This window comes from Arachis stenosperma, chromosome 1 (genome assembly GCF_014773155.1).
Source record: "Arachis stenosperma cultivar V10309 chromosome 1, arast.V10309.gnm1.PFL2, whole genome shotgun sequence".
Lineage (NCBI taxonomy): Eukaryota > Viridiplantae > Streptophyta > Magnoliopsida > Fabales > Fabaceae > Arachis > Arachis stenosperma.
Genome location: NC_080377.1, coordinates 14,820,070 through 14,839,467, shown reverse-complemented (window position 1 = coordinate 14,839,467; position 19,398 = coordinate 14,820,070). Strand labels below are relative to the sequence as shown.

The window sequence follows — 19,398 nt, the reverse complement described above, 5'->3', positions numbered from 1 at the left end:
TTTTTACCCCGGAGGTGCCCTCTCTCTGCTGATCGTTAACCTCTTGGTGGAGGGTTAAGTCCACATTGTTATTACCTGCGTCTAGATTCTCTTGTTCGGAATCTGTTTCCGCATGGCCTTCTTCGTGGGATCTGTCCGCCATCAATGGATGATCTCTCAGGTCCCCGGCAACGGCGCCAATGTTACGGTGGGTAACCGGAGATTAATTGAACGGACGGTGTTGGCTGGCCCAAACGTGTGAAGGAGGAAGTTTCCACCAGAGAATGCAACTCGGGAGACTCCGTCCGACTTGTGTTCGCGAGTGAATGGGGGGTGGTATCTGCAAAGACACTCCGATGCCTAAGTTAGCAAGGGTGTGAGCAGGTCTAGAGAGTATTGGGCTTAGAGATACCTGAGGAGTGTCAGGGTACTTATAGTGGTGAGCCAATAACCACCGTTGGAGTAGTGCCGCATCTTTAGGATGTTAACCGTCCCATTATCTTAGGGAGGTTAAGATATGGCTTTATGAAGCGGTTAGAGAGATTTTAGGGGCGGTCACTCATTTGAATGAGTGCTTATCTGCCAGCTAATCTCATGTCCGACTTCTTTAGAGCAAGTCGTAGTGAACACCGACTTCTTATGTGAAGGTCGGTGCTTAGCTAGGCTTAATCTATCGGATTAGGCCTTTTAGTTGGATCTGGGCCCTTAACATTGGGTCAGGGTATGAACAATACTCATCGTGAATTCGAGTCTTTTTATTTTCGGTAAAAAATAAATAAATAAATAAAAATAAAAATAAAGTGATTAGAAAACAATCCTAAAGAGCCACCTCACACTGCGCAAGAGTCACGATAAGACGTAGCCGTTCAAGATTCTCATTTTACTATTCATTTCCACTAATTAAAAAGCTTATCTCAACGGAATCCGAAGTTTATATATATATATATTCAAGTCTTCACTTAGTAGCAGCATTCACAAAACCAAAAACTTCTTTATATCTTAGAATTAGTATTTTGTATAGTCATAAGTCCTATATTATATATATATATAATTATGTCAGATTTGAGTTTCCTTCATTTTCAAAGCAATAGCTCGATAGAAAAATCTTGTTCTCCGCCCAAAAATTCATCCTCCAATTCGAGTTTCCAGCCAAAGGAAGAGGAAATAAAATGGGTGTTCGACAAATTCGACGCAAACAAAGACGGCAAGATCTCCTTTGAAGAGTTCAAAGCCGCGATTATCACCGTGGGTTGGAATCTCGGTGATGCCGAGGCTTTAAACTCGTTCAAGGCCATCGATACCGATGAAGATTCCTTCATTGGTTTCGATGAGTTCATGGGGATGTTTAAGGGGGAGGATAACGATGACGAGAAGGTGAAGCAGATGGAGATGAAGAGCGCTTTTCAAGTGTTTGATTTGAATGGTGATGGGAAGATTAGTGCGGAGGAGTTGTCCCAAGTTCTCAAGAGGCTTGGCGAAAATTGTAACGTTAGTGATTGTAAGAAGATGGTGATGGGTGTGGATGGTAACGGTGATGGGTTTATTGACTTGAATGAGTTCATGACCATGATGATGAGTGGCAACAAACTGCCTTAATTAAGTGGAATTAGAAGAACCACTATGGTGTTTAGAATTCAATATCAGATAATCAATTTATATGGAGGCTAATTATTTCATTATCATAGGATAAAGAATGATTTCTACTTGGTAGAATCCATATATACTTTATTCTATAATGATACGAACAAATGAATCATCTTATCAATTCTCTTATGAGTTAGTGTTAGAGAATCATTAGAATCAATTTAGATCAATTAGCATCGTCTATATTTATATAGCATATCTGTACATTAATTGTAGGATTCTATGTCTTTATTACTTTGATTCATTTAGCACCTATAAATACCCCTTGTATATTGTACCTGAGATACAACTGAATAATACACTTTTCACATCATTCTCTCAGTCTCTTGTTTCTATCATGGTATCAAGAGCTTAGGTCCTTTTTTTTTTTCAATGAATATTAGTTCATAGCCCCTTTGTTTTTTCCTTGTCGGCAGTGCTCTTTGGCCTCCTTTTTCGTTCTCTTTTTGACGCTTTGGTTCGTCACCTTCATAACCCTTTTGTTCGTCTTGTTGCCGTGATTCCAACGCATCCAGAACCGTCGCCATCCGCCGCCAGACGCGCCTCCACGCGCCGCCAAAAGCCGCTGCCACGACCAGGTTGCTCTTCCTTCTTGCTTCCACCCGTGCCTCTTTGCTCGCCTTTTTCGACCTGTTTCCGACGCTTTGGTTCGTCACCTCCGGCACCGTTGTGATCCTCTCGTCGCCAGCTTTCCAACGCCGTCGAGATCGCCGCCATATTCCCCCGGACGCGCCGCCACGCGCCGCTGGAAGATCGCTGTCCACCTCCATTGATCCTCCCCCGAGATGCTTCAGTAGCCGTTGGATCTTGCTGTTGATCCCACGATTCTGAAGCCGCCACGTGTCACGCCACCAGCGTTCCCTGCGACCCGCGCACCCGCTTCTGACCCGACCCGGCCCGCGCTCTGACCCGGCCGCCACCTCGACGCCAGCTCGTCCTCCTCGTCCTCTCACGGGCTGTCACATGTCTCCGTTGCGTAATATTTTCTCGTCCATGTCTGCAACTACAAATGGACCTTCTGTCAATACTGCAAATGGCTCCCTCTTGCATGCAACACACAAGGGTTCTATATCTCAGTCATCTCTTAATCTTCCTGATACTTACTACATTCCCGAATTAAACTTCAATCTTATTTCTGTTGGTCAACTTGTTGATCTGGGTTTTGACGTCACCTTTTCTGTCTCTGGTTGTCGTGTACAGGATCCTCGGACGGGACAGATCATCGGGACTGGACGTAAGGTCGGAAGGTTGTTTGAACTCGAAAGTCTTCATATTCCTCCTGTACCAAATCTCTGTGCTGCTTCTTCTTCCTCTACCCTTCACTTATGGCATCAACGTCTTGCCCACACCTCCTTAGGAAAACTGCGTCCTCTTATATCTCAGGGTGTTTTAGGTCAGGTTCCGAATGAATCTTTTGACTGCATTTCTTGCCAAACTGCCAAACAACCTGCTTTATCTTTTCACAATAATTCATCTCTTGCTTGCTCTCCTTTTGATCTCATTCACTCTGATGTTTGGGGCCCCGCTCCCACTGCCTCTATGGGCGGAGCTCGATACTTTGTCATTTTCATTGATGATTATTCCCGTTTTACTTGGGTTTATTTGATGACTAATCGCCATGAGTTACCTCAGATCTATATCAACTTTGCTACTATGATTAAAACTCAGTTTTCCAAGGCCATTAAGGTTTTCCGACGTGATAATGCTATGGAATACCGTGATTCCAAGCTCTTAGCTTTTCTTGCAGAACAGGGTACTCTATCTGAGTTTTCTTGTCCTGGTACGTCTCAACAAAATGGTAGAGCTGAACGCAAACACCGTCACATTCTTGACTCCGTCCGTGCAATGCTCCTTTCCTCTTCGTGTCCTGAGCGTACTTGGGGTGAAGCTGTTCTTACTGCTGTTCATGTTATCAATAGACTCCCTTCTTCTGTTCTTGGTAATGTTACTCCCTTTGAGCGTCTTTATCATACCCCCCCAGATTACAGTTCTCTTCGAATTTTTGGTTGTGTATGTTTTGTTCTTCTTCAGCCTCATGAACATAGTAAACTTGAACCTCGGGCTCGTATGTGTTGTTTTATTGGTTATGGCACTGAACACAAGGGTTATCGTTGTTGGGATCCTCTTTCTAAACGTATTCGTATATCTCGTCATGTTGTCTTTTGGGAGCACCACATGTTTTCTCGGTTCTCATCCTTTGAGTCGATTCCTACTACTCAGTCACCTTTGTTTACTAACCCCAATGTTGATCTTTTTCCTAGTGATGATTCTACAGGTTCTATCTCGAGTGACCCTCCACAGCCTCCTGTTCCTCCGCCCTCTCCATCTCCCGATGATTCCAGACCGGACGATGATCCTGCTCCTACCGTCATGCCTCCGCCTCCCGCTCGTTCTTCTAGGGTACGAAATCCACCTCCTCATCTTCTTGATTACCATTGCTTTTCTACTATTCTTCATCAACATGAACCTAAGACATTCAGAGAAGCCTCCTCAAATCCAAATTGGCAACAAGCAATGCAGGAAGAAATACAGGCACTTGAAAAAGCACACACTTGGGATTTGGTTGATCCTCCTTCTGATCAGGAAGTTGTGGGCAGTAGATGGGTATACAAGATCAAGACTCGCTCTGATGGCTCTATTGACCGTTATAAGGCACGATTGGTTGCTCAAGGTTGTACGCAAGAGTATGGTATTGATTATGAAGAGACTTTTGCTCCTGTTGCTCGCCTTACGTCTGTTAGAGCTCTCCTTGCCATTGCTGCGGTTAAAAGATGGTCTCTCAGTCAGATGGATGTGAAGAATGCATTTCTTAATGGGGATTTGAAACAGAAAGTCTATATGAAACCCCCTCCAGGATATCCTTGTCCTTCCAGTAAGGTTTGTCTCCTTCGCAAGGCACTTTATGGACTTAAGCAAGCTCCTCGTGAATGGTTTGACAAGTTCAGCACTACCATATGCAGTCTTGGCTTTATTTCTAGTCCTCATGAGAATGCGCTTTTCATTCGTAAAAGCGACCGTGGAGTTGTTCTTCTACTTTTGTATGTTGATGACATGATCATTACTGGAGATGATGTTGATGGTATCTCTGATCTCAAGACCTCGCTTCAGCGTACCTTTGAAATGAAGGATCTTGGTTCTCTCAGCTATTTTCTTGGTCTCGAGGTCATCTCCACAGATGATGGCATTTATCTCTCTCAGGCTAAGTATGCTTCAGATCTCCTTGATCGCGCTGGGATTACAGATAGTCGCACCGAATCTACTCCTCTTGAGCCTAATGTTCGCTTTACCCCTATGGATGGTACTGTTTTGGATAATCCGACACTTTATCGCCAGTTAGTTGGCGGTCTCGTCTACTTGACTGTCACCCGACCAGACATTGCCTATCCAGTTCATGTTCTCAGCCAGTTCTTGTCTGCTCCCCGTACTACTCACTATGCGGCAGTTCTTCGCATTCTTCGGTATGTCAAAGGCACTCTATTTCATGGCCTTTATTTTTCTGTCCATTCCTCTTTGACCCTTCAGGCATACTCTGATGCTGATTGGGCTGGTGATCCTACTGATCGTCGTTCTACTACTGGTTATTGTTTGTTTCTTGGCGACGCTCTCATCTCTTGGCGTGCTAAGAAGCAAACGTTCACTGCTCGCTCAAGCACAGAAGCTGAGTACCGTGCCCTTGCTGACACCACTGCGGAGGTTATCTCGGTTCGTTGGCTTCTCGAAGATCTGGGTGCTCCTCAGTCGTCCCCCACTGATGTCTTTTGTGATAACCGCAGTGCTATTCAGATTGCCCATAATGATGTGTTTCATGAACGAACCAAACACATTGAGATTGATTGTCATTTTGTTCGGCAACGAATCCTTATTGATGATGTTCGTCTCATTGCTGTTGGGACACTAGATCAGACTGCTGATATCTTCACGAAAGCTCATCACCCGACTCGCTTTCGGATTTTGTTATCCAAACTCAAGTTGGTATCCTTAGCTCCCACTTGAGTTTGAGGGGGGATGTTAGAGAATCATTAGAATCAATTTAGATCAATTAGCATCGTCTATATTTATATAGCATATCTGTACATTAATTGTAGGATTCTATGTCTTTATTACTTTGATTCATTTAGCACCTATAAATACCCCTTGTATATTGTACCTGAGATACAACTGAATAATACACTTTTCACATCATTCTCTCAGTCTCTTGTTTCTATCAGTTAGAAAGATTAGCCTCTTGATATGGACACCATGGTCAAATATTCGATATGTGTTCCATTTCACTTTTGGTCTCATAATTTGTTTTAACGAATAATACAAGTGTATCAACGTGCTTTGTTGTTCCATAAGTTCAAATAACTAAATAACGTTAACACCGGTGGAAGCATGTCTTAAATATGTGTTTATTTAATTTTTGTCCAGAAATCGTCAAGTTTGTGACTATTTTGTTTATTATTTTTTTTAAAAATACTATTTGTACATTAAAATCAGTCACTAAAGTCAGTTACTAATATATTTATGTATAAATATATGTGTGGTTTAATTTATTTTCAATATATATTTGTATTCTAACATGTATTTTATATTGGTGGCTGATTTTAGTGTACACGTAATATAATTCTATTTTTTTGTTGTTGTTTGGGTTGCAAAAGGAGGACCATTTACTAAAAAATTGTTATGATCTCTTAGAATTTGTTGCAAAAATATTGTAGAAAGATTGTAATCATTCTAGATTGTCTTGCACGGTTAAAACTTAGAATGTTAAGTATTAAAGTTGAGACAAATTAGATCTAAGAATATTTTAATTAGTAAATTAGCTCAATAAACGAACTAACTCTGAAGATAGACCATATACCTAAAAATTACTATGTGGCTAAGAACTTAGTTTCCAAACTAGAGCTAAAATCGAAGAAAATTGATTATTGATTTAACTTAACAGACAATTTAAATTCTCTCATCTAGTTTAATATTAAAGAATGACCTAAATAAATTTTTAGGTCTTATATGTAACACTTCACACTCTCCTTCACGTCAACATGTCAAAATGAGCCAATAGGATTATCCTACATCACATTAACCAACATATTTTATATATTTTTTGTGCAATTAAAATCTAGAAAACAATTTTAACGGGTACAATCAATGGCAAGGACTATTTTAGTGTGTACTCATAAAAAATTAACGGGTACACTAACTTGCGCTCACATTAGAGCATGTACTCACTATATATATATAAAATTGAAGCATAATATAAGTTATAGATAGAATAAATTAACCAAGCCAAATAATGATGAACCAACATCCCATTATATATATAAACAAGATTTACATTATTCTACCACATAAAGAATGCAAGTTTGTTTCACCAAGGAGCAGCAACCTCTTTCTGAAACTTGTTTTGATGAGTTTCAGCTTTTTGCTTCAAACTCTTAATGTAAGCACTAAAATCCTTACAAGCTCCTTTCAAATCTTCCAGCTTGGACTCCATATTCTTGATTTCCTCATCTGCTCTTGAGTGTTGATTTTTATACTGGAAGTATCTCCTGGTTTCTAAGGCATCATCAGTCTCATATGCAATGCTCACCAATCGCCGCAACTTCACTCTCAAGAACTCAACATTCATGCCCATATGCTCAAAGGCAAGCAGGGTTTTGTCCCAATTCGAGAAGTCGAATCGCGGCGTAGCTAGCACGCTAACTTTTATGGCGTCCGCAATGTTTACAGTCTCGGTTATGATTCCAACAACTAGCTTATAGTTCAACCCCCTGGTGAGGTTCTCATGAAGAAAAGCACGTTGGCTATAACATAGTTTGTAGTATTTGTTTCTAACCTCAGTAGAGAACTCGGCATTTAATACCACACCATCCACTATGATGCTAAAGTTTTCAAATCCTTTGACATCTTTGAAGTCAAGCGTTCTAAACCCCTCAAATACTTCTGAGACTGCTTCTTCGCTATCGTTTTCGGATTGCGCCGGTTGCACAGATTTATGTCCTGGCTTTGATGCCTTTTTCTTTTGGACATCAATTGCTACAGATTTTCCGGGTTTTCTCTTTGTAATACTAGCATCTAAAGCATCATTCTCTGGGTTTTCTTTCTCTGAGAACACCAAGGAACCAACTAAAGAATGTTAGCATTTATACAATGTAAGAAGCCAAAGCATGGAGAAACAAAACAAGGCTTGCCTCTCTGCTTTTGTCTTGCATAACTGTCTAGATTCATAAGCGAAAGGGCCCCATCTACTTCCCTTAAATTATCTGCTCTTACTATATAAATCTGCAAGAATAATTGTTTTAGTAAAGAAGAAGTACAGAGAGTAAATGGAATATTTGTATAATGTGTACAATAGAGGTTTAGATATGTCCGATTCAGTATTAGAGATATAACCATTAGTGTTACCTTTTTCCATCAGTTTAAACTTTTGGGATGAGTGGTATCATGAAGGTCTAGATTCAAAAGATAAAGAGTTTGATTCTTGGCGAACCCTAAAATCAGCTTAAATTTTTGGGTTGAGTGGTTTCATGACATCAGATGTTTATTATCCTAGTATTCGGGAATAATATGAGTAATGTTCATTTTTTAAGTCAATAGCCCATGATACATATTGTACAAATATTCTATTGGCTCTCTAACAGGACTCGTTAGTAAACTGCATTTTACCCATATTGATTTAAGTAATAAAAAGAAAAATGAAAAGCATGACCTTAAACTTGGCAGGTTCAACTAACTGGAAGACCAAGACGTCACCCTCCTGCAACTTATGCACAGCAGAAAACTGTCTCCAACCTGCGCTCAATCCCGTTTTGCATGCGATGTACTTCATCTTGTATTCTTTGCCATATTCATCTTCCAAAGTCATCGTTGTATCCTTATCCGCCAAGTGCTTCTTACAGAATGCCACAGGCAGACCCTATATTCATATATTCAAAATAACACACATTATTGCATTGCATGCCTCCAACATATTCTTAATTTATCCTCCAAACTTTGCTTACCATCCAGAAACAACTAGCAACATGTGATCTCACTAATGACTTCACAAAACTCGGGTATTCGCCTTGCAAACTCGATCGGATCTCTTCTGCTCGAATTACAGCAGATGACTTAGCCTCACCGCGAGAGGATGTTGCTTCTGCTGTTGTAGCCTTCATAGAGCTGCAACCCAAAATCAAATCTTAATTGGACAAACAAAAAAGAAATGGAACAACTTGATAACTTAATTTGCATATAATAATATTAACCTTGCAAATTTTTGTGCCTCGCCATTTGTGACCTGTAGAAACATAGGACAGAACTATCAATCACATGAATTATACATTGGTGTAGAGTAAAAGCTGCAAATTAATGCATATATTCATTCTTACAAATTACAAGAAGTTAGTGTTTGCTCAAATACAAAGAAAATATAAAGAAAAAATGTTGACCCTAAAAGGTACAGGGGATGTCAAGTTAGTCTTCCAAATAATTTTTGTATTATTTTTTCCCCATCAATTTACTCCTCTCAGTGTAAAGCACTAATCAATTTATTGTTAAAGGTCCTAAAAACCCCAAAAAAAAAAAATAGAACTTCTATAAACTGTCTCTAAGGATGGTTTTCCAGAGTCAAGCATCTTGTCTTGTCCAACAAGAAAGTAAGTTCATAATCCCTCTAAAACTCTTTGTGATGGCTTCTTCAGTATTATGATCTACTTGGGATTGGTAATTCCGAGTTTCTATCATCTCATAATTCCTCTAAATTTAACAAAATCACGAATCTTACAACTTTTTTTGTAACTAAACACTTGTTAAATTTTGCAGTGATGCTTCCTATATCTTAGAAAGACTAACTTGGGCCAATTCTTTTTTTTTTTTCCCAAATAAAGAGTGCTTGCCTAGTAATTAGATATTCTTTATCATTTTGTTGTAATCTACATTGCTAGATACACAAATTAAACAACTCATAGCAGGAAGATCTTCAAGTGTAACACATTAAATAATAACAACAATAAAAGGATAAAAATATTACAGGCTTTATATCAGAGTTTAAGACCTTGTTTTTGTTATCCGTGGCCTTGTTTTGTTTATCCTGAACAAAAAAAATTTGCAATATATATCGGCTTCAAAGAAGGTATCAATATCACACTAGCATAGCAGGATCCTAGCATCAACTTGGTGAAAGAAATTATAAGACACCAAATAATAATAATGAGGCTAGAAAATTGGAAAAACTTACACCTTCAAAAACTTTTTAAATAATATCATTTTCGTCAATTCAACCTTTTGAATTGTAACAACATATCATATAGATTATTTGTACAAAATTTTGTTCAAAATAAAGAACATTAAGAATATAATTAGATAATAATTCATGTTTACATACATTTAAATATTACGTTGATTAAAAGTTTATCAAACAATGCTGCATTAATGCAAGATTTTATAGCTAAGATTTATAACATGTAAACTTTAATTTCAATCAAACATTTAGCTTTCTGAATGGTTTAAGATACGAATTTAACTTATAACTAATAATAATGGAAGATTCCTGTTATCCCAACAAATCCTATGCTATTAAACATGGCAATGAAAAACAAAATTTGAGAAAATAGAGATAGAGAAAAAGGAAAACCATCATGTTTATAGAAAACCTCCGTTGAGCTTGCTCATCTCCATAGAAACCCTGAGTCACAGTTTGTTCATCATATTGTTCAACCTCCTTCTTCACCATCCTATCCACCATTTGCAAAATGCAAACTTAGAAAAAGGGCATACGGATTTTTGTGGTTTCTTCAATTGAATATAAGATCAACTGGCTACCGTTTTCATGTTTTCCAATGCAAGAAACAGAAACCGCAATGCAAAAAAGGATTGAGAGAGAGAGAGAGAGAGAGAGGGGCCAACAGGGCCCTGATTCGTTTTGATCAAAAGAGAAATGCAAAGGTGTTATCGTTTTGTCCATTAACCATAACGTGCATGGCTATCATAATTTTGTTTCCTTGTTTCTTTTTTCTTTTGTTGTTTAGGTGTCTTTCGGTTTGCGGAAATCGTTGTTATTGTAGTGGTTTTATACTTTTATTATCAATCCGCACTTTTTTAAGGGTTTTTTTTTTCAAAAATTTAAAATGATGTTTTAATTTAAAACAAATTAAAATGTCAAATAAAATTGTGCTATTGAATTGGTTTTTAGCAGTGAGTAGTTATTCTTCCCTTTGTTTTTAATTAAGTGTCCATTTTTAATTGTTTATTTTGATAAGAAAAATTTGAAATGAATTGAATTTATAAGTTAAAAATTTAATGACAAAGTTATTTATCCTTAATATCAATAACTATTCATTTTATACTACTTTACTGATGTGTTCTTTCTCACTTAAAAACTAATATCATATTTGATTTATCAAGAGGACAATTATTTGTAAAAAGATAAAGAGGATATACTCATTTTGATCCTTAAAATTTTAGATTAGACATTTTAGTTTTTAACTAAAATTAATTATTTGATTGGTCTCTAACAATTAACTCCGTCAGTCAGTCACTTAAGTCCTTTATTCCGTCAATTCTAACGGAGGACAAAATAGTCTCTGATAACTCTAACAGGGGGCAAAATGGTCCTTGATCTCCTCTGTTCAGAAACGACATTGTTCTCTCTCAATTTCCATCATATCTCGCATAACACTAACAGTCTAACACTGTAACTTCAAGCTACAGCATGCACACTCTATAACTTTAATGTTCATAAAGAAAAAAAATTCTCAACTTGTTTTCAACCAATTCATACTCAGGAAACTAATGATTATGTCTTTCAACTACTTGTCGTCTTCGATGGATCTTATGAATCTAGACAGCAAGTCTGATTTGTTAAGACTCGTCGTCGTCGTTGTCATCTCCCTCCTCCTCTGCCCTATTATCTCCATGACTCTACATTGTCCATCACTCCGATCGCTTCCTTTAACTTCTTCTCCGAACCAATATTCAGTAATCGCTTAAGTTTCCATATGAGCGGTAACAGCGACATTGCTCGTTGTACTGATAGATTAGATGTGAGATTGAAACTGTCTGCCAACTTGGACTCCGAAAAAGAAGGATTAAAGCACTCTGTGTCTATTTCAAATGAGAATTTGCATATGATGTCGAAGGAGAATCTTCTGATGATGTCCTAATATCCAACAATCTATATTGCTTGTCGGAGAGTGGAGAAAGGCGTGCCCTTGGGGTAGTTGTAGAACTTGGTTTTGAGGATGTCGTGGATGTTGTCGGGGTTGGAGATGATGTATCGAAGACGTGGAAGTGGATGCTTCTGGTGGGTGAAGTGCAAAGGAGGTGGATGTACTAGTCACAAAGATTTAGGAACTGTGTGGTCCATGACATGTTGAGGTAGGTGCAATACGTGTGGCAATTACACTATGGTTTAATCTTGGAACTAAAGAGGAGGAAGAAAAAGATGGAAAAGAAGACTGTGAAGGTGAAGAAGGAGAGTATAAATATTAAGGTTATGCGAGATATGATAAAAATTAGAAAAGAACAGTATCACTTTTTGAATAAAAGGGTCAGGGATCATTTTGTCCTTTGTTAGAGTTGTCAGGACCATTTTATCTTTCGTTAGAATTGATGGAGCCAATGACCTAAGTGACTGACAGAATTAATTGTTAAGGACCAATCGAGTAATTAATTTTAATTGAAGACTAAAGTATCTAGTTTAAAATTTTTTGAAGACTAAAATGGGTATATATTTAAAATAAAAGTTTAAAAGTGGATAACTAAATGAGAAGAGGAGAGTAGGTGATTAAACGAAACAATAAATATTTGTTATCATTAAACAACAATTAAACCTGATCTCACTAAAAATAGTTGGCTACGTGTATTAAATAATACTATTGTACTTTATCATATATTATATTTAGATTGAGACGGTTTACATATCTCTTTTGATTTTTTCTTGTACAGCCTTTTTTAAGTTTTTCTCTATTAAATATCTTCATCTTTGTCGCAATAGACATATACTCATACTCATTATTTAATATTAGCTCCATAGTATCTTAGATTAAGTTTTAATAAGGGTTAAGTACTTTTTTTTGTCTCTAAAGTCTAAGATGAAAATTAAAATCATTCCCAACCTTTTTTTCTTATTAAAATGATCCTCAACATTACAAAACATTATAAAATTGTCTTTTTCTACTTTAATTTTATTATTTTGACCAAATTACCCTTAATAATTAATCAAAATAATATTAAAAAACAAAGACAAAACAATCCCCCTTCCAAACCCCCACCCGCGTCCCCTGTATCTTTTCAGTTTCTTCCCTTCTATTCCCTTCTTTCTACCCCCTCTCTTTGGAACCTCCCTCCCAACTACAATCCCAACTCTTCTTCTCTCTTTCTGCCACTGTACCATTTCCGTCCCCGCCTCCTTCTCCACCTTCTTCTTCCCGACGAGGTCCATAACCTCATCGCCCAGTCCCACATCGCCGTCTCCTTCGAGATCCCCAACTACACCGTCGACATCATCGCCGCCGGGGCCCTCCGCCTTCTGGAGGTCGTGCACTCCCACATTTCTGCCACCGGGAGCTCACACAAGATCACGCGCAAAGGTGAGAATTTTGTGGCGCGCAAGATCATGCGGGACGTGGGCCGGATCAAGATCGGCGTCGAGCTCCATCAACCACAACTGCCACAGCGCCAGCAGCAGTAGGTTCCAGCACCGTCACTTTCTTTCTCCTCTTTTCGTTCTTCCTTTTTTTATTTTTTATTTTTTATTTGGTTTAATTACTCTGTTGGTCCCTATAGTTTCGCGAATTTTTCAATTAGGTCCCTATACATTTTTTCCTTTTAATTGGGTCCTTATACATTAATTTTTTTTTCAATTTAGTCCTTATTAACGTTAAACGTCAAAAAAATGTTAGTGAATTGTGAAATTACTTTTATACCCTTAAGGGCCTAATTGAAAAGAAAAAAAAATATAGGGACTTAATTGAAAATTTAGTAAAACTATAAATATTCAATGAAAAATATTCCTATGATCCCTATTCAATGATTCTAAGACATGAAAAATATTCCTTTTATTTTGTCACTATCATTCTTTTGCTTATTTATATACAAATTGTACCAAAAATACATTCTCTTTTGTTTTTTTAACTTTCAAAATACCTTATCTTAAGAACCTAAAAAAAAGAATGAATAAAATAAAATAGAAATAATAGTAATAAATATATATAAAATTTAGTTTTCATCCTTCAAGTATTCATTATGATAATGTAACATTTTACATTTGTGTGGATTCATAGAATATAATTTGTGTCTTTATTATATAATGGTACACAATAAAAAACTACAAGCCAATGTAATTTGTGTCTTTACATCACCATCTTTAGGTCCAGGAACAATATAAGCACCCACAGATTCTGATCTCTCTTGATTCACATTTTGATTCGCATCCAGATCCCTAGGCTTGTTAGTTTGGCCAATATTAGTGAGTTCATCACTTGGGGCTTCAATTCCTTTGGAAGTTTGGGGAGGATCCTCCTCAAAAGCATTTTCTTTAACAGACTCACCATTTGTAGATACAGTGGCAATTTCAGAAACAGTTTCAACTGCTAAAACTTTCACATCATCTGTGGCATGTTTACCAACATCATCAGTTGGCTTTATGATAATGAAGTGCCGGACAAAGGAGACGTTGAATCCACAGGTTGCTCCTTGTTTGGTTGGTCTGCAAATATGGGGGTACTCCGATCATTTTCAGCTACAAGTTCAACATTGTCCCTCTGAGTTGTTGCATCCACTTCTGCAGCTAGAGTTTCACTTTTCTTATGAGCATGAAGAAATCAAGAAGAGAAGCTCAACTTGAAAATTAACTACAAGATCATTATCCATGTATAGTAATGCACAAGCAATACCTTGACTTTTTTGGTCATGTTGCCCTTAGATCCTTGCCCATTGGAAGCTATTTCAAAAAATGTTAAGATACAATAAAACAACTGCTAGCACTTCTAATAACAGAATATGCAAAACTTAATATTGAAAAGGCACGCTTTTTTACTCATTTATTCTAGTTTAAAATTAAACTAGATAATGACAAGACTATATAACTATGGCATGGTTTGATTCACCTAGCCAATTCCACATAGCTAAACAAAGATTATTATTAGTAGTAGTAACAGTCGTTGTTTTCATAGATCAACCTAGATACAAATTAGATGTAAAACCTTTAAATCTAGAAGGAAGAAAGTAAAAGATTTGTTAGTGGTATAGTTTAAAAAGAAAGTTCTGTGAAAACCATTTTCCTGAAGGGATGGCCATTTCTGCAAAACACACATAAGTTTTATGTCTTACAACTTAAGTTGAGGTATCAAACCATCTTCTCTTGACCTAGCAAAAGTTTACACCAAAGCAACACCAAAGCATTCTAAAACAAAGGCAGAGAACAGATTTTTGAACTTAACAAGAAACATTTAAATCTTAATTGAAAACAGTGTATTCATGCCACATTTAGGATCAGAGTAATTATAGTTCTTCAGATTATGTCAGAGGCAGGGCAAAGCTTAAAATCAATACCTTTCTAAGTTTATCAATCTCCCAAACAGAAACATAAGACTAGAGATAGGACTTCAAATCAATGGCTAGCCACAATTTTGTTCACAACTACAACAACTAGGTTTGACCCAATCACTTTAAGCAAGAAACGAACAATACTATCTAAGCAAGAATTATCCTAAAAGTGTTACTTCAAAACAATATCTATATGAACATCAAACACTAAAATTAGAGCAAACCAATTTTAATCATCTTCGAAAATATTGACATATGCATAAACACAGTTCATCAACATCGAAAAAATGAAAAAAAAAATAATTTTAATGTCACCTGTTTTGACAAATCGAGTGCAGGCAGATCGAGGCGCAGCGTGGTGAGGCGCGGCACGGTGAGGGAGGGACAAGCCACTGCAGCCGAAATGCAATAACCAAGGCCAACCCTCCCAAGTCCCTGCATCCAACCTAGTCCTGGGATCTGTCTGAAACGGAAGCCACGGGAGCAGGCGCGAGGCAGCGAAACCAGGCGCGAGGGACGGAGGGGTGGTGCGGTGAGGGAGGGACGGAGGCACGGCGCGACGAGGCGAGGGAAGCATGGAAGAACAGAGGCACGTAGGCGAGGGACAGAGGGACAGAGGCGTAGCGAAATACAAGGGATGAGCAGAATATAAGGGATGAGACACGACAGGGACGCTGAGAGGAGGAGGCGCGGCGAGAGGGCACCGCGGCAGATTCTGAGAGAGCTTGAGGTTAGGGCTAAGGATATGTGACTCTTTGGGGGGGGGGTTGGGTGATTGGGTCAAGTGAGAAGGGTATTTTTGGAATTTTTGAAATATAAGAGTGTTATGCTATCTTAAAAAAAAGAATATTCGTTTTTTTAAAAGGATATTCTGTTATTTTAGACGTTTTTGTCACAGTAAGGGTTTAATTGAAAAAAAAATAATGTATAGGGATCCAATTGAAAAGAAAAAAAGTATAGGGACCTAATTGAAAAATTCGCGAAACTATAGGGACCAACAGAGTAATTAAACCTTTTTATTTTTGAAGAAAATAAACATCAAATTTGTCTTTTTTTATTTCTGTTGCTGATTTTGGATCTGAAATTGCGGTTGATGATTGTTGAATTGTTGTTAAATATAAAATTTTTATTGATTTATTTTGTGGTTGTTGTTGCTGAAATTGCTGATTTTGTTGTAGTTAAATTTGGTTGTTTCTGTTGTTGAATTTAGTTTGTGGGTGGAAGATTTCTGGTTGTTGCTGTTGTTAATGGTAAGGGTGTGAAGGATTTTTGGTTTAAAGATGGAAAAAGAATTGGAGTTTTGGAGAAGGAGAACGGGATAGGGAGAGAACAGGAAAGAGATATCGAGTGGGGGTGGAGGTGGGAGAGGAAATAGGGAAGAGATATAAGGGTAATTTGGTCAAAAAAATAAAATTGTGATAAAAAATAACGATTTTATAACATTTTATAATATTGAGAATGATTTTAATAAAAAAAAGGTTGAAGACGATTTTAATTTTCACCTCAGATCTTAAAGACAAAAAAAATATTTAACCATTTTAATAATTAATAAATTTAAATATAATTTAATAATTTCATTATTTTCTATTTAATGTTTACTCAAATGTGTAATGTACTAACAAAATTTTTTTTTAAAAGTAATATAAGCAAACTAAATGAAATCGGAACCTAAGAAAGAGTAAAATAACCTCAAACAAAATCTAAGTAAACATATCATCTCAAAAGTAGTACATAAGTGAAAGCATTCTCAGAAACAACACCTATATTCTATGTAGGGTGTTCAAATCTAAATCGATTTAAATTGAACCGTTCATCCAATCCAATCTAAACCGAAAACTAACTAAAATCATACTAATTCGGATTTGATTGGATTCTATTTTTTTCAAACCGTTGGATCGGATCGGATTTTGAATCTACTTTTCATAACCGATCCAATCCAATCCAAACCGCACAATGTGTTATAATATTATTATTTTATTATTATATTTACCATTATACTTATAACATATTTAATTTGTTATACATTTTTATATTATTCATGTATTATTATTATTTAATAAATATTTTATGTTCAAAATATTATTTATTTATTTATTTTAACTAACCTAGAATTTTATTTCCATTGTTATGTTATCATTAGTTTTTTAAGATATTGTTGAGATTTATTATGTCATTATTGATTATTTAAAATTTGATGTTGAGACTTATTATATGTATTTAATTTTTTTAATTTACAAAATCGTAAATCCAATCCAATCCAAACCGCTTAAAATTGGATCGGATCGGATCGGATTTTTTTTAAAAAGCATTCAATCCAAACTGCATCGCAAACACCCCTAATTCCATGTGCAATAAATGCTCACCTCATAAATATGTCAAAGTAAAACGCGTGTTTTCGCACCAATGTTTGAAAATCAATGTTCAAAGTAACTTTTCTCCCATCTATTACAAGTATAGTACGAAGCTACTATAAAATTACAATAATTTTGTTAGAAAGACCAGAGAGAATAGTAAAAAAAAAAAATTATGTATATTTAAATTATATGACATGATACAATATATAATGGTATTTATAAGTACAAAGATAATCAAAATAGTAAAAATATAATATCTTATAATAAATGGGTAAAGTATTAAATTGGTCCATTATATTTGGGCGTAATTCTATTTTGGCCCTTAAAGTTTAAAATGTCTTATTTGAATTCAAAAATCTTTCATTTAGCTTCAATGTAGTCCCATCCTAAGATCAAAATTAAATAATTAATGGAATGTCCTGCATGACAATAATACAAGAATAAGGTCGATAATCAGGGAAACAAGTACAAGCTCTAGAGGTACAAAATCAACCGTGGATGTATCAATACATTTATTTATTATTATTCTTACAATTTAAATAAAATATTTTCTATAGAACTAGAGAGAATGATAAATAAATGTATTGATGCATCCATGGTTGATTTTGTGCCTCTGGAACTTATACTTGTTTTCCAAATTATCGACCTTGTTTTTGTACTGCTGTTATGTAGGACATTCCGTTAATTATTTAACTTTAACATCACGATGGGACTAAATTGAAGCTAAATAAATCTTTTTTGGATTCAAATAGGACACTTTAAATCTTAAGGATCAAAACAGGATTTCGCCCAAACGTAGGGAACCAATTTAGTACTTTACTCTATAATAAATATATAGATATGTTAAATAATGCTCATTGATCCTAATATACTCTAACATCTTTTATTAAATTCAAATGACAACTTAGATTTAAAACTTATTAAAAACAACAGAATAAAAAATGCAATAACTGAAAAAACGGATATAGACAGAACTGCTAAAATGAAGTGCAGATAAAACTGCCAAAAGAGTGATGAACTACCAAAAAAATTGGAGATCTATAAAAGAGATGGCGAACTACTAGAAAACTGCCGAATAGGTGGCAAATTGTTGGAAAGATGACGAATTGTCAAAAAGCTGCAGAAGTGGTAGCAAACTATCAAAAGGATGACGAATTGTTTGAAAGGTGGTGAATAGCCGAAAAGTATAGTATAAACGGAATGGTTGAAAAACAACTGGTTTCTCCATGAGAATTGTAAACATATCTTGAAAATGTCAAAATAGCAAAATCAGGACAAAAATCGCAAGAACAAAGGATAAAATAGAAAAGAAGACACCAAAAACCTTAAAAGGAAGACACCAAAAACCTTAAAAGGAGTCCCACAGTGGTACACTTCAGCAAACACACCAACTGCTATATCAATAGCATGGAAGCCACATGTTAACACCTAAGAGAACGTGTGAGACACATTAATAGCTGACTTAGCCCTATTCAACGCGCGGTCCACACAAAAGCGGGTCGGGTAGATATACGAGTTGCATGTCGAGTCGGTCAAAGGGGCAGGTCACAGTAACGGGTGCACAATCTTGACCGTTGAGATGAAAGCAAATCTAACGATGGAGATTGAATATGAAGATGTAAATTTGAGTGATAGTGATAGCTGCTTCGAAAAGCGCGTGACAACACATGAAAGCTTCTATGGTGGTGGGGTTTGGTCCATTTGACTCACGACAAAGAGAAAAGCATCATGGTGTTGTCAGTGGTGGAAAAAGATGACCAAAAAGGGTGAAAACATTGCGGGTGGAGATTAAGGTGGTGGTGGACAGCAGAAGCACCTTCAGTAGCACACGCCGAAGCATCTAGCGACGGAAGGTGAAATTTTGGTCGCCCACTCTAAATAATATAGTGAAGAGAGTGGTAGGGTCTGTGAT

At 36.6% G+C, this 19,398-nt stretch overlaps 2 protein-coding genes across 3 annotated transcripts; one reads left to right on the top strand and one right to left on the bottom strand.

Annotated features, from left to right (window-relative positions):
• The first annotated feature begins 958 nt into the window (after positions 1–958).
• On the top strand, positions 959–1,926 carry LOC130940634 (probable calcium-binding protein CML32). Its single transcript, XM_057868843.1, has one exon. The coding sequence runs from the start codon at positions 1,033–1,035 to the stop codon at positions 1,573–1,575; it is 543 nt and encodes a 180-aa protein (XP_057724826.1). The 5' UTR covers positions 959–1,032; the 3' UTR covers positions 1,576–1,926.
• Positions 1,927–13,816: 11,890 nt separating this feature from the next.
• Positions 13,817–16,002, bottom strand: LOC130940864 (uncharacterized). Of its 2 annotated transcripts, none has more exons than XM_057869146.1 (3): positions 15,448–16,002; positions 14,481–14,527; positions 13,817–14,368 (listed from the first exon to the last, which is right to left on the bottom strand). In XM_057869146.1, exons 1-3 carry the CDS (start codon positions 15,707–15,709, stop codon positions 14,327–14,329), a joined length of 351 nt encoding a protein of 116 aa, XP_057725129.1. In that variant the 5' UTR covers positions 15,710–16,002; the 3' UTR covers positions 13,817–14,326. The 2 variants fall into 2 exon arrangements, with proteins under 2 accessions (XP_057725129.1, XP_057725122.1); XM_057869139.1 differs by having other exon boundaries at positions 13,817–14,374; positions 15,448–15,996.
• Between the last annotated feature and the right edge of the window lie 3,396 nt (positions 16,003–19,398).

What these genes read in the sequence shown, in the direction of transcription:
- LOC130940864 (XM_057869139.1), bottom strand. Translation starts at nt 15,709, where the DNA reads ATGCTTCCCTCGCCTCGTCGCGCCGTGCCTCCGTCCCTCCCTCACCGC. An exon ending in CACTCGATTTGTCAAAACAG is followed by an intron (nt 14,528 to 15,447) that starts GTGACATTAAAA and finishes TTTTTGAAATAG; the next exon opens with CTTCCAATGGGCAAGGATCT. An exon ending in ACATGACCAAAAAAGTCAAG is followed by an intron (nt 14,375 to 14,480) that starts GTATTGCTTGTG and finishes GTGAAACTCTAG; the next exon opens with CTGCAGAAGTGGATGCAACA.
- LOC130940634 (XM_057868843.1), top strand. Translation starts at nt 1,033, where the DNA reads ATGTCAGATTTGAGTTTCCTTCATTTTCAAAGCAATAGCTCGATAGAA.